At 45.6% G+C, this 15410-nt stretch overlaps 1 protein-coding gene across 1 annotated transcript in view; it reads right to left on the bottom strand.

Annotated features, from left to right (window-relative positions):
* Positions 1–465: 465 nt before the first annotated feature.
* The window catches only part of kcnk13a (potassium channel, subfamily K, member 13a), a 39637-nt gene continuing 24692 nt past the window's right edge, over positions 466–15410 (bottom strand). The window contains exon 2 of the mRNA XM_041214965.1: positions 466–1426. Within this exon, the coding sequence (XP_041070899.1) occupies positions 528–1426 (899 nt within the window). The 3' untranslated portion in view covers positions 466–527. The remainder of the gene's footprint in view (positions 1427–15410) is intronic.

The raw sequence follows: 15410 nt of genomic DNA, 5'->3' as shown, positions 1-15410 counted from the left end.
TTCCAAGCATCAATACTGACTGCACCCACCTCGCCACCCAACCACCCCCCCCCCCCCCCCCCCCCCCCCCCCCCCCCCCCCCAGAACAAACGTGGCAGATGAGAGGTTGGGAATTGGCTACGGGCCCCTGACTGAGGAGTGGTGAGCCCCAATCCATCTTATTTTACAGGAGCTGGACATTGAACCAGGGACCCTTTGATGCAATATGACACCGGTCAGTTTACACACTGAGTAGACAGCCATCAAAGAGAACTCGCAACCTTGTCCCATCATGTCAAAGAGGTGGGGGTGTTACGTCTTAGCTGTGCACTGGTTGCCTGAGCAACATCTATGCCCATTACCTCCCCCACTCCCCTTGCGCTTTGTCAGTGATAGGTCAAAGTTGAGTACCAGAGAAGGTCAAAGTTCACCACCAAACAGAATCATCCAGAAATATTTAATTTTTTTATATAAAAGAGTGCATTAGTCATTAAGGCTTAATCAAGAGCTGTGGTTGGATCCACATTGTGCAGTCACTTGTGAAAAGCTCATCTATCCACGCTGGTCTCCACCAGCCGATTGTTCATAATAGCCAGAGCCCCCACTCCCTCGGAGAAGCCGTTGTGACGGGGAGCGTGGCCACTGGCCCTGGGATGCCCATTCGCTGTCTCCAGCAGCTGCTTCTGCATGATGGCCAGCGAGACCTTGTTGGCAGCCAGGAAGTCCCTCATGGAGATCATCTCCCCGGACAGCCTTCGCCCGTCCACCACCTCACTCTCGTTGAAGGCGTCCGTCTCGATGGAGATCTTCCGCCTGCCGCCGGTGACCCCGGGAACCACGGCATTCCTGCCCGGCCTGAATAGCTTCTGTTGGCACCTGAGGCAGCACCTGCATTCCAGTCTCCTCAGGCTCCAGTTGAGGAACTGCTTTATGACGATGGATATAACGTTAAACAGAGAATAAATACAACACACCCCCATCAGGATGAACAGAAAATTGCCAAACCGATAAACCCCCTGGTAATCGTACCTCATGTTCTGGCTGCTCACCAGATCACCAAAGCCTATGGTGCTAAAGGCCACAAAGCAAAAGTAGATGGAGTCCAGGTAGCTCCAGCCTTCGACTGGGGTGTACAGGGCTGAGGCACAACAGGAAATGGTGATGGCTGCCAGGCCCAGGATCAACATTACATAATAGACGGAGGGCTTCCAGCCTGCTAGGCTGTCCACCTCGCTGGTGTTGCCCAGTTCCGGACAGTCTTCCTGGGGCAGGACCCCCCTCCGCCTCAGCTGCCTCTCGTGGCAGGTCTTCAGGATGTAGGCCAGGACTGTTATCAGCCGCTCCAGGAAGAGGTTGAAGAAGAGAATGGTGGCCGCGCAGCCGACCAGGCCGTAGAATATCAGGAAGACCTTCCCGCTCACGGTCGCCGGCGTGGTCATCCCAAAACCTGGAACAGAAACAAATCACGCAAAATAGATGACCAGAGTTAGCTGCTGGACAGGGCGTGGGCGCGCCAGAGAAAGACCTGGACTCACATAGTACCTTTCACAACCTCAGGATGTCTCTTAAAACACTCTGCAGCCAGCGAAGCACTTTTTGAAGTGCAGCCACTGTTGTAATGCAGGAGACACACTTGTGCACAGAAAGATCCCACAAACCACATTGTGAAATGGCCATTGTTCTGAACCAATGTCGGTTGAAGGATAAATATCGGCTCCGGAGAGCATGGAGGATTCCCTGATTTTCTTCAAATAACACCGTAGGATGTTTTGTATCCCGCCTGAGAGAGCAGGCAGGGCCTCGATTTAACATCTCATCAGGGAGATGGTACTGCCAACCGTGCAGCTCCCCTCAGTATACAGTAGGGTTTCAGCCTTACAGGACTACAGTTTCGAGTCTCTGGGTGTGCATTCAACCTCACAACCATCTGACTCAGAGACAAAAGCACTACCCAGTGAGCGGCAAGACAAGACAACATTGGCTCTCTGTTAAAAAGAAATAGACGGTGAAGGAAAGAGTTAAATTCACAGAACTTTCCAGAATTGTTTCAATTTCTGAATCATTTCCTGACAAGTGCAGCACAAAAACCAAACTGATCAACTGACACCCAAAATCGAAAAGTCTCTGGTTCTGTGGGTAGTGCTCTTGTTTCTGAGTTAGAAGCTTGTGGGTTCAAGCCCCACTCGAGGGACTGGAGCACAAATTTGTGGCTGAAACTCCAGGGTAGTACTGAGGGAGTGCTGCAATGCTGGAGGTGCTGTGTTTCTGATGAGATGCTAAACTGAAGATCTGTTGGCTCTTGTTAGACGGGTGCAAAAGATCGAACAAGCAACATTTCAATGAAAAGTCGGGGAGTTATTTCTTGTGTCCTCACCAATTTTTATCTCTCAATCATCAAAACACATTATCTGACCACTACCATTCTGCTACTTCCAGGAATTTGCTTTTCTTCATTAATCTAAAAGTACCTCATTGGCTGTGAACCATATCCTGATGGCGTGGCTATATAAAGGCAGGCCCTTTTTCTATTTATCTCCATGGTCCAATATCACAGTAGGTGGTAAGTAGGAGGTCTTGAGGGACAGTGATAGTGATCCTACCTCTGGGTTCAAGTCTCCACTAAGGCTCGTTGGCAATGGAAGTGTGTGGGTGTGTGAAGATATGCTTCAAAAGAATGGTAAGCGATGTAGTTTCCCACAGAGCCTGCAGGGGTGCTGTTGAGCGTGTGCAATAGGAGAATAGGGAAGAGCTGAGAATTGGAGTACTGGCATTTTTTTTAAAACAAAGATTAATTCAGGAAATGTGGCTGTCACTAGCAAGGCCAGCATTTATTACCCATCCCTCAATTGTCCACGAGAAGGTGGCGGTGACCTGCCTCTCTGAACCGCTGCTGTTAAGGTTGCCAACTCTGGCTGGACATGTTCTGGGAGATGTTGGCGGAAATGATGTCATGGAAAGTCAGTGTCAAGGTGCAAATGGGTTCTAAGGGGGTGCAAGAGAGGAAAACACACCGAGGCTTCTATCGGTGTAAAAGCCCATTTCGCACCAGCCAAATCCTCCTGTACAAATTCTCACCAATTTGCACAATAATTTCATTTAATAAAAATAATCAGCTGGGGCTAAATCCATCTCTACAACTCACTGCTTTTATCTCTGTGTGTGTTGGGAAGGCAGCAGCCCGCAGCTCTCGCTCCTTTTACTACCTCGAGGCTCAGCGTGGTGGGAAGACAGGCAACAGCATTCATGAGCGCAGCTCGCGTATGTGTCAGTACTGGGTTATGCGATTGCGTTTCATGTCACCATGCTGCCAAGTAACCAATCAGCTTTGATGAGCTAGAATCTCTGACAGAGCTTCTGCATGAGTCATGTGACACATTTTAAAATCTCCCAGATTGCTTTTAATTGTCGCCGGGAGATTGATGCCGAATCCGGTAGGCTCCTGGTCATTCCCAGAGGATTGGCAACCCTAGCTGTGGCCCGTGTGGTGTAGGTACACCCACAGTGCTATTAGCGAGCGAGTGCTAACGTTTTGACCCAGTGACAGTGAAGGAAGGGCAATATATTTCCAAGTCAGGTAGGTGTATGTCTTGGTGGGGAACTTGTAGGTGGTTGTCTAAAATACAAGTAGTCCTGTGCTTAGCTTCACCAGGTTGGCATCTCATTTTTAGGTATGCCAGGTCCTGCTCCTCCTGCACTCCTCATTGAACCAGTGTTGATCTCCTAGCTTGATGGCAATGGTAGATTGAGGGATATTCAGGGCCATGATGTTACAGATTCTTGAATACTGTTCTGCTGCTGTAGGGTATCCCTCAGTATGAAGACGAGACTTTGTCTTCACAAGAAATGTGCAGTGGTCATTTCTACCAATACTGTCGTAGACAGATGTATCCTTGACAGGTTGGTTCCCTCACCACCTGCCGCAGACCCAGTCTAGCAGCCATGTCCTATAGGGCTCAGCCAGTTCGGTTAGTATTGGTGCTACCGAGCCACTCTTGGTGATGGACGTTGAAGTCCCCCACCCAGAGCATGTTCTGTGCCCTTGCCACCACCGCCAGTGTTCCTCCAAGTGGTGTTCAACATGGGGCAGCACTGATTTATCAGCTGATTGGAGTTGGGGGGAGTGGTTGGTGGTAATCAGCAGGACGTTTCCTTGCCCATGTTTAACCTGATGCCATGGGGTCTGGAGTCCATGTTGAGGACTCCCAGGGACATTTGCTCCTGACTTTATACCACTGTTCTGCCACCACTGGTGGGCCTGTCCTGCCAGTGAGACAGGATATACCAAGTGACGGTGGTGCCTTAGACATCGTTAGGTATGAGTCTGTGAGTATGAACTATGTCAAGCTGTAGTGTGGCTAGTCTGTGGGTCAGCACTCCCTGGCACAAGCCCCCAGAGGTTAAGTGAGGAGGAATTTACAGAGTTGACAGGGCTGGGTGTGCCAATGTCCAAGATCAATGCTGGGTAATTCAGTTTTATTATTATATCTTTTCATAGCTGTTTTCTTACGAATGGAGCAGCTTGTTAGGGCCATTTCAGAGTCAACCACATTGTTGTGGGTTTGGAATCACATATAGGCCAGGCCAGGCCAAGAACAGCAGTGTCCTTCCCATAAAGAGGGCATTAGCGAATCAGATGGGTTTTTAAATGACAATTCAGTAGTTCCAACTACTGAGCTAACTTTTAATTCCAGATTTATTTATTAAACTGAATTTGAACTCCCTAGTTGCCATGGTGGGATTTGATCTCATGTCTCCAGAGCATTTGGCCAGACCTCCGGGGTCTGTGCTGCCATTGCCTTACTTGGATGGGAAAGAAGGAGCTCAGACTGTCTGTGAACACAGTAAAGTTCAACTGCCAGCGCAGTCTTCACAGGAAAAACCAATGGAATCATTTTATCAGTAAGAGATTAGATAAGAGGGAGCTAACAGATAACTTATTGCGCTCAATGAGCTGAAGCTTTACCAACTCCTTGACGAGATCGTTTTGGAGTGATTAGACCTTGTTTTCAAAAGCAAATTGCCACCGTTGTCATGGTGAATCTAAAGGCCCGAGGGCTTGCTGCTCTACACTCCGTTAGTGTTCTGACTTCCACTGTCATTAAATGGATGCTTCAGCTACTGAGCAGCTTGCCTCGTGTAAAGAACTGTAATAGCTGCAAGCCGCACCAAGACTGTCAGATTGCTAATGAGTCCTGATGTAGAATCTACACGCAAAACATAAAACTACTCCTACCCATTTTCTGATGCTGATCCATATCACGCTGTCTGTTTGCAGCTTTCTATGTGTCTTCAGGTTGTGCCATTTGATAAAGAGGTGGGTTTTTTTTTGTTAGCAGTTGCTGCAGTCTGATACCAGTTGTAGTTCAGTTGGTAGCACACTTGCTTCTGTGTTACCAGGTCTTGGGTTCAAATCCCACTCCAGAGCTTGAGCACAAGATTCAGGGCAGTACTGAGGGAGTGCTGCTCTGTCAGAGTTGCTGTTTATTGGATGAGATGTTAAACTGAGGCCCCATCTGCCCTCTCAGGGGAATGTAAAAAGGTCCTGCTTTTGAAGGGGATGGGGGTGGGGGGAGTTCTCCCCTGTTGCCTGGTCAATATTTACCCCTCAATTACTAGTCCAGTGACAATACCACTCGGCCACCACCTCCCCCATATGCTGTGTGTATATTGGCTACTGCATTTCCCACATCACAACGGTGACTTCATTGGCTGTAAAGTGCTTTGGGACATCCAATGGCTGTGACAGGTGCTATATAAATGCATGTCTTTCTTCTCTTTTTAGTATTCTGGCTAGCATCACCTAAAGAAGCTTAACTATGCCACAGAATTACACGAGTGTGTTCAGGACAAAAAAAGACCATTCGGCCCAACTGGTCCATGCTCCAGACAAGTCTACTCCCACCCTGTTTCATCTCACCTCGTTAACATGTCCTTCATTTGTCCTGCCCAATATCTATCCCTCCAAAATCATCGCTAAAATAGATTATCTCCTTAGAATCACGTTGCTGTTTGTGGGAGCTTGCTGCATGCAAATTGGCTGCTGGGTTTCCCACATTACAACAGTGACTACACTTCAAAAGTACTTCACTAGCTATAAAGCACTTTGGGTAATCCTGAGATGGTGAATGATGCTTTGAAATGCAAGACTTTCTTTTCATTCCTGGTCTGTTTATCCGACTTCCCCTTAAATATGTCTCTGGTATTCACCTCAACCACTCCATAAGACAATCAGACATAGGAGCAGAAATTAGGCCATTTGGCCCATCAAGTCTGCTCTGCCATTCAATCATGGCTGATAAGTTTCTCAATCCCATTCTCCCGCCTTCTCCCCGTAACCTTTGATCCCCTTAACAATCAAGAACCTATCTATCTCAGTCTTAAATACACTCAATGACCTGGCCTCCACAGCCTTCTGTGGCAATGAATTCCAAAGATTCACTACTCTCTGGCTAAAGAAGTTTCTCCTCATCTCTGTTCTAAAAGGTCTTCCCTTTACTCTGAGGCTGTGCCCTCAGGTCCTAGTCTCTCCTACTAATGGAAACATCTTCCCCATGTCCACTCTATCCAGGCCTTTCAGTATTCTGTAAGTTTCAATCAGATCCCCCCTCATCCTTCTAAACTCCATCGAGTATAGACCCAGCGTCCTCAAACGTTCCTCATATGTTAAGCCTTTCATTCCTGGGATCGTTCTCGTGAACCTCCTCTGGACCCTCTCCAGGGCCAGCACATCCTTCCTGAGATACGGGGCCCAAAATTGCTCACAATATTCTAAATGTGGTCTGACCAGAGCCTTATAAAGCCTCAGCAGCACATCCCTGCTTTTATATTCTAGTCCTCTCGAAATAAATGCCAACATTGCATTTGCCTTCCTAACTACCGACTCAACCTGCAAGTTAACCTTAAGAGAATCCTGGACTAGGACTCCCAAGTCCCTTTGCACTCCACATTTCTGAATTCTCTCCCCATTTAGAAAATAGTCTATGTCTCTATTCTTCCTACCAAAGTGCATGACCTCACACTTCCCCACATTGTATTCCATCTGCCACTTCTTTGCCCATTCTCCTAACCTGTCCAAATCCTTCTGCAGCCTCCCCGCCTCCTCAATACTACCTATCCCTCCACCTATCTTTGTATCATCTGCAAACTTAGCCAGGATGCCCTCAGTTCCTTCATCTAGATCATTAATGTATAAAGTGAAAAGTTGTGGTCCCAACATTGACCCCTGCGGAACTCCACTAGTCACCGGCCGCCATCCTGAGAAGGACCCCCTCATCCCCACTCTCTGCCTCCTGCCAGACAGCCAATCTTCTATCCATGCTAGTACCTTGCCTCTAACACCATGGGCTCTTATCTTACTGAGCAGCCTCCTGTGCGGCACCTTGTCAAAGGCCTTCTGGAAGTCCAAGTAGACTCTGTGTGGTGGCAAGTTCCACATTCTCACCACTTTGTCGGTAAAGAGATTCGTTATTTCAATTTGCCAATGCAGGTTATGAAAGCATTGCCTTTCATATAATTGATAGATGTCCTTCATTTTGAAGAGCATATGGGCCCTAATAGTAAATCAAGAGGTCAATGTCTTGTTTCTAAAAGACTTTCTGTAATGGCTTTCAACAGATCAGTGTTTATTACAAATTTTTCATTAAAGAACCCAATCCCTAATTGTGTTTTGCTTCAGTCTACTGGAGACCCACCACAGCAATGTGAGGATTTAATTTCAGTTAATTAATAAGTCGGGAATCAAATGATAATTTCATTAATAATGATCATGAATCTACTGATTATCATTTTAAAAAAATCGGATTCATCAACAATCCTCTGAGGAAGAAATCTGCCATCCTTACTCCAAATCCACTCACAGTAATGTTGTTGACTCTTAACTGCCCTCTGGAATGGCCGAGCAAGCCACTCAGTTGTAGATGGCTCACCACCAGCTGCTCAAGGGCAATTAGGTGTGCTCCATGGGCTGTTCCCAGGAACGCACATCAAGATAAACATCAACTGCGGAAGGGGAACCATCAACTCGGTGAAAGGTTCTCTTTGGCCTGCCTGAAACATGCTAGTCTTCCAGTTGTGAAGGTGCATGTTATTATTTTAATATTTTTAGGGATATGGTGGGGTTCTGTAAAGAAGGGTTTGAGTGTGTGTGTGTGTGTGTGTGTGTGTGTGTGTGTCTATGACTAATTAAACTGAGGAGAGATTATAAAAGGCAGCTTGTCTGGGGGAACTGTGAAATTAAAGGTAAAGGGGCTAGATGCATGCATTTGTAATGAGAGGCTGTGGTGAAATTAACTGTACGAGTAAAAAGGTTGGGTTTTAAAATTTGCATTAGGTGAGAGGTAGGGACTTGACTTTTCAGCTATTAAATTTTAAAGGGTAGTTTAGAAGTGACAAGAGACTTTTACAACTCACAAAGGGTTCATAAGTAAACAAGGGAAGGTTATTACATATTATTTGACTCAAAAGCGGAGGCAATAGGAAGACATGAAAGATTTTATACGTTGCAAAAGTTGAGTTCAAAGAGGTGCTTAGGACAATGAAGTCTAAGATGAAAGGAAAAGATATATATATTTAAGGAAAGATGTTGAGTTAAGTTGTGGTGGCTGAGTGGGGGAGATGTGCTGAGATCAGTTCTGTGCTGAGAAATCGTGAATTTGAAGCAGCCATCCAGTTTCAGACCAGAAGAGTCTTTGTCTTCAGTAAGCATTCTGTTTCTGAACTCCCTTTGGATTTCCACAGCTGAGTGGAAGAGTGTGACAAGTCATGTGGTATGCTTTACTAAAGTGACAGCAGTTTTTACCTTGGATAAATAGTACTGGATTTTTATAGTTAAAAATCTATAAGGGAGCTGTTGCCAAGTAGTTTACTTATGTGTTCGACCAAGTGGGTTTTTTGGGGAAGAATGTTTTGTAAGACTGTTTTAACTCTGTAATTTTAATCTTGTGTGAAGTTTTTCTCCGTGACCAATCTTTCTGTTAAAGCCGTGAGTTCTATTTAATTAATAGAAGCCTTACCTTGCTCAATCTATATGCTACTGTCCCTCATGTAAGACCATATCTGAGACTCAAGCGAAACAGTGTGTTACAACCACAGACGATGCTTAGTGTTTGCTGGAATGACCTCATTAACAGCACCAGAAGCCATCTTGGCAACATCTCAGAATTAGATAAAGTGTGAGGAGAAGCCCAGATGCATATCAAGCTGTGGCTTTTCGCCAGCGCCATTTGTGACACAAAGGTGGGTTCTAACCACAAGTTCTATTGGGCATCAGGGTCTCAAGCTTACAGCCAATGAAATGTTCTTAAAGTGTAGCCACTAATGTTGGAAACACAGCAGCTATTTTGCACATAGCTAAAGGTCTCGCACATGGCAACATGAGCAAATTTTGGTGACTTGGATTGAGGCACGATATTTGACCAGGACACCGGGATGACGTTTTCTGTCCTTCTTCCCATTGAAATAAATACATCTTTAGAGGGTTTGACAAGGAAGGTGCTAAGAGACCGTTTCCAAAACAAAAACAGAATTACCTGGAAAAACTCAGCAGGTCTGGCAGCATCGGCGGAGAAGAAAAGAGTTGACGTTTCGAGTCCTCATGACCCTTCAACAGAACTGGGTGAATCCAAGGAAGGGGTGAAATATAAGTTGGTTTAAGGTGTGTGTGGGGGGGAGGCAGGGAGAGAAGTGGAGGGGGGGTGTGGTTGTAGGGACAAACAAGCAGTGATAGAAGCACTTCATCAAAAGATGTCACAGACAACAGAACAAAAGAACACATAGGTGTTAAAGTTGGTGATATTATCTAAACGAATGTGCTAATTAAGAATGGATGGTAGGGCACTCAAGGTATAGCTCTAGTGGGGGTGGGGGGAGCATAATAGATTTAAAAATATTTAAAAAGAATGGAAATAGGTGGGAAAAGAAAAATCTATATAATTTATTGGAAAAAAACAAAAGGAAGGGGGAAGAAACAGAAAGGGGGTGGGGATGGAGGAGGAAGCTCAAGACCTAAAGTTGTTGAATTCAATATTCAGTCCAGAAGGCTGTAAAGCGCCTAGTCGGAAGATGAGGTGTTGTTCCTCCAGTTTGCGTTGGGCTTCACTGGAACAATGCAGCAAGCCAAGGACAGACATGTGGGCAAGAGAGCAGGGTGGAGTGTTAAAATGGCAAGCGACAGGGAGGTTTGGGTCATTCTTGCGGACAGACCGCAGGTGTTCTGCAAAGTGGTCACCCAGTTTACGTTTGGTCTCTCCAATGTAGAGGAGATCACATTGGGAGCAACGAATGCAGTAGACTAAGTTGGGGGAAATGCAAGTGAAATGCTGCTTCACTTGAAAGGAGTGTTTGGGCCCTTGGACAGTGAGGAGAGAGGAAGTGAAGGGGCAGGTGTTACATCTTTTGCGTAGGCATAGGGAGGTGCCATAGGAGGGGGTTGAGGAGTAGGGGGTGATGGAGGAGTGGCCCAGGGTGTCCCGTTTCCACCTGGCTGGACGGTCTGAAAGTATGGGGCATAGTTTCTGGATAAGGAGACTGGTCATTCACGACTGAGGTGAGGAAAACTATTTTCACTCAGAGTATTACAAATCTTTGGAATTCTCTACACCAGAGAACTGTAGATGCTCAGTTGATGAGTATGTTCAAGACTGAAATCCATAAATTTTGGGACATTAAGGGAATCAAGGGACATGGGGATAGAGCGGGAACGTGAAGTTCATGCAGAAGATCAGCCATGATCTTATTGATTGTGGAGCAGACGTGAAGAGACATAGGGTCCATTCCTGCTCCGATTTCCATGTCCATTGAAGTACGGTATCTCTCACTGGCTCCTGCAGTCAAATGGATCCCTCTAGCATTCAAATTTAAAACACGAGAGATAAATCGTTTCAAGTAGATGGTCTCCTTCAGTCCGTTGAGAAGGTCATTTGCAATGCAGCCGGCAGCCAAACTCATCAACCTTCAAGCACATTTCTAGCTCACATGCAGAATCACAAAGCATTGTTCTGTGGCCCCTTGTACCAGGGGAAACAAGTCATATAATTAGGAGAATCACTCCGTTTGTTCAGCACTGATTAATATTTATTCATCCAATCATTTCAATGAATGATATCTTGTTACAAGGAAGACTCCAGGTTTGAGGCCCAGTCTGTGTTAAATTGGCTGATCTCAGCCAGGTTTCAGGGGGAACAATGATTGACCTCATTTCAATAGACTGAGAGGAAAAAAATGCAGATCCTTGATTAACATTTCAAAAGGATTTCTGACAACTGTTTGAAACCAGACTGTTTCACAATTGCCAATCAAGTACCCGGATGGTGACGTTTGCAAATTAGTTTTGCATTTAATTTGACCTGTGATGAATGAAGTGGGTGGAAGTTGGTGGGGGAGTATGGGGTGAAGGGGGATGGGGTGTAGCTTTACCAATGAACAATGTGCCAAAACTCAGTTGCCCATGTTCTGGTTCACATCCATTCCCATCAATCCATCATCTACACCTGCTCCCACTCGCTGAGCAATGCATCAATTTTAAAATTCTCATCTCTGCTTTCAAATCCCTCCATGGTTTCACCGCCTCTGTAATCTCCTCCAGCCTCAGAACCCTCTGAGATACCTGCACTCCTTTAACTCAGCTCCTTGAGCATCCCCAATTTTAATTGCCCCCAGCATTGATGGCTGTGCCTTCAGCTATCAAGACCCTAAGCTCTGGAATTTCCTCCCTAAGCCTCTCCACATCTCGGTCCTCCTTTAAGACACTCGTTAAAAATTACCTGCTTGAAAAAGATTTGGGTCATCTGCCCTAATATATCCTTATGTGACTTGGTGTTCAATTTTAAAGTGCTCCTGTGGAGGGCCTATTTTATTACGTTACAGGTGCTTTTTTGATATGCAGCCTCATTCCTGCTGCTACATGAAGGAGAAGGATCTCAATCACAAATAGCAGCCATCTTTCTTGTCCCCCTCAGGTTCTGACTCTTAATGCACTACAGTTCCACAAGTGCAGGAAGAGCCACGGTATCTCATCCAAGTGACACATCTTGATATGTGAGGCCAGACACCATTTGATCATTGTGTGTGGGTCCTTTTATTTTTTGATGGGATATGGGCATCGCTGGCAAGGCCAGTGTTTGTTGCCCATCCCAAATTCCCTTGAACTGGGTGGCCTGCTGGGCTATTTCATAGGGCAGTTAAGAGTCAACCACATTGCTGTGGATCTGGAGTCACAAAGAGGCCAGACTAGATAGAATGGCAGATCTCCTTCCCTTCCCTAAAGAGCATTAATAAACCAGATGGGTTTTTACAATAATTGATGATAGTTTCATGGTCACCATTACTGAGACCAGCTTTATATTCCAGATTAATTAATTATGGTTGGATTTGAATGCATTTCTCCAGTTAACCTGGGCCTCTAGATTACTAGTCTAGTAACACTACCACTACACCACCGTCTCCCCTAAATTGGTAAGCTGGAGGACAACAATTTAAGGTGATTGGCAAAAGAACTAAAGATGAGATGAGGAAAAGCCTTTTTTTTGCAATGAGTAGTTACAATTTGGAGTGCTCTGCCTAATAGGGTAGCGAATACAGATTCAGCAGTAGCCCTGAAAAGAGAATTGGATAAATATTTGAAGGGGAAAAAAAATCAGTGATATGGGAGAAAGAGCAGGGGGTGTCGGGGTGGTGTAGGACTGCCTGGATTGCTCTTCAAAACAGCCAGTGCAGAGTCAATGGGCTGAATGGCCTCCTTCTGTGCTGTACTATTCTATGATTCTATGATGTCCAGCTGGGGTCAATGGAGGGTGGATCCAAAGCAGGAACCTTGACTGATTTTCATCTCCCTCACCTAATAGGAATTGAAGCCAACTGTAGTTGTAAAATTTTGAAGTGTAATCCTCGTTGCACTGTAGGGAAACATGGCAGCCAATTTGCACAAGGCAAGTTTTCACAGGCAGTAGTGGGATAGATGATACTGTGCTCTGTTTTTGATGATGTTGGTTGAGGGATAAAAATATAGAACATAAGAAATAAGAGCAGGTGTAAGCCATTTGGCTCCTTGAGCCTTCTCTGCCATTCAGTAAGGTCATGGCTGATCTGCCTCACTTCAAGTGGAAACTCCACTTTCCCAGCCGTTCCTCCACCCGCACCCCCCACCCCACCAACCCCCCCCCCCCCCACCATTTCCTGGATTACCTGAGAAACTAAAAAAAATATTTCCATAACAGCCTTAAATATACTCAATGATAAAGAATCCATAACCCCCTGGAGTAGAGAATTCCAAAGAGACACCAGTAATTCCTATTTATGGGGATAGTGTGGGTAAAAGGCATTGAAGTGTTCGATCAGCCATGATCATATTGAATGGAGGAGCATGCTCGACGGGCTGAATGGCCTTCTCCTGTTCCTATGTTTCTATGAACCAGATGGATTTTTACAACGATCATTGATAGTTTCATGGTGGCCATTACTAAGACTAGCTCTCAATTCCAGATTTATTAATTGAATTCAAACTCCACCAGCTGCTGTGGTGGGATTTGAACCCAGGCCCTCAGAGCATTGGCCTGGACCTCTGGAGAAATGAATGAAAACAATTTCTTCTCATCCCAGTCAATAATCAAGCCCTTATTCTGAGATTCCTGAGTGGTGGGTTTCCAGCCAGTGGAAACAGCCTCTCAGCACCTACCCTGTCAAGCACCTTCAGAACCTTATCCATTTCAATGAGATCACCTCTCATCCTTCTATACTCCAGGCAGCATAGGCCCAATTTACTCAGCCTCTCTTCCCAGGATCCAGTCCAGTGAACCTTCGCTGTACTGCCTCCAAAGCAAGTATATACCACCTCCAATTCAACATCCCTGTTGTTTAAAAAGTGTCGTAAGATCGTTTGCACCCACCTGAAAGGGCTGATGGGGCCTTGGTTTAACACCTGATATGAAAGTTAGCACCTCCAGCAATGTAGCACTCCCTCATTACTGCACTGGAGCGTGAGCCTATATTATGTGTTCAGTTTTGGAGGAAGAAGGACATGGGTTCAACCCACAACAGTCTGATTCAAAGGTGCAAGTTCTCCCCACTGTCCTGACCAATTTTTGCCCCTCATCCAACATCACGAGGAACAGATTACCTTGTCATTGTCACGTTGCTGATTGTGGGAGCTTGCTGTGCAAAAATTGGCTGCCGCATTTCATACATTACAACAGTGGCTACACTTCAAAAATATATCATTGGCTGTAAAGTGCTTTTGGAACGTCCTGAGGTCATGAAAGGCGCTATGTTAATGCAAAGCTTGTCACTGGACCAGCTAATGTTTGGGGGACATGGGTTCAAATCCCACCATAGCAGCTGGTAGAATTTAAATTAATTAAAAAATAGCAGGAATTGAAAGCTAATCTCTGCAATGGTGACCACGAAACTATCATCGATTGTTATAAAAACCCTTCTGCTTGACTAATGTCCTTTAGGGAAGGAAATCTGCTGTCCTTACCTGGTCTGGCCTACATGTGACTCCAGACCCACAGCAATGTAGTTGATTCTTAACTGCCCTCTGAGATGGCCTAGCAAATCACTCACTTCAAGGGCAATTAGGGATGGGCAACAAATGCTGGCCTTGCCAGCGACACCCACATCCCATCAAAAAGAATAAATACAAAAAGCCCTCTCCCACCAAAAAAGAGAAATAGAGGAGTTTAGAAACTGTGTCTATGGCAAGGGAGGCAGCAAGACAGGGACAGACTGGGTCCATTGAAGAAATACTTGAGAGATGGAATTTACTATTTGTGCAAACTGGGAAGATCCTACAAATGAATTTGTGTTAATGAGAAGATAGAACTACCCTAATAGAATCCCCAACACATCGCTGTGAATCATTTATTTGTTCTTTTTTTCATTCATTTCCATTTTTATATTTCCAAGTCAGGATGGTGAGTGACTTGGAGAGGAACTTCCAGGTGGTGGTGTTCCCATCTATCTGCTGCCCTTGTCCTTCTAGGTGGTAGAGGTCGTGGGTTTGGAAGGTGCTGTCCAAGGAGCTTTGGTGAGTTGCTGCAGTGTATCTTGTAGATGGTGCACCTGCTGCCACTGTGTGTTGGTGATGGAGGGAGTGATTGTTTGTGGATGTGGTGCCAATCAAGTGGACTACTTTGTCCTGGACGTTGTCGAGCTTCTTGAGTGTTGTGGGAGCTGCACTCATCCAGGCAAGTGGGGAGTATTCCACCACACTCCTGACTTGTAGATGGTGGACATGCTTTGGGGAGTCAGGAGGTGAGTTACTCATCGCAGAATTCCCAGCCTCTGACCCGCTCTTATAGGTAACATCACCATGCCTCATACAAATTAAACCTGAATTATATTTTTGCATTGTGGAGTTTTGCTAAAGGCTGTCACAGCCCAGTTGCACCATGTTCTTCCAAACTGTCTACATCTCCTAGTTTGCAAGTGGGCTTTTT

The sequence above is a fragment of the Carcharodon carcharias genome, chromosome 20, assembly GCF_017639515.1.
Source record: "Carcharodon carcharias isolate sCarCar2 chromosome 20, sCarCar2.pri, whole genome shotgun sequence".
NCBI lineage: Eukaryota > Metazoa > Chordata > Chondrichthyes > Lamniformes > Lamnidae > Carcharodon > Carcharodon carcharias.
The sequence above is the reverse complement of the archived record's forward strand: the minus strand, read 5'-3'. Positions and strand labels throughout refer to the sequence as shown.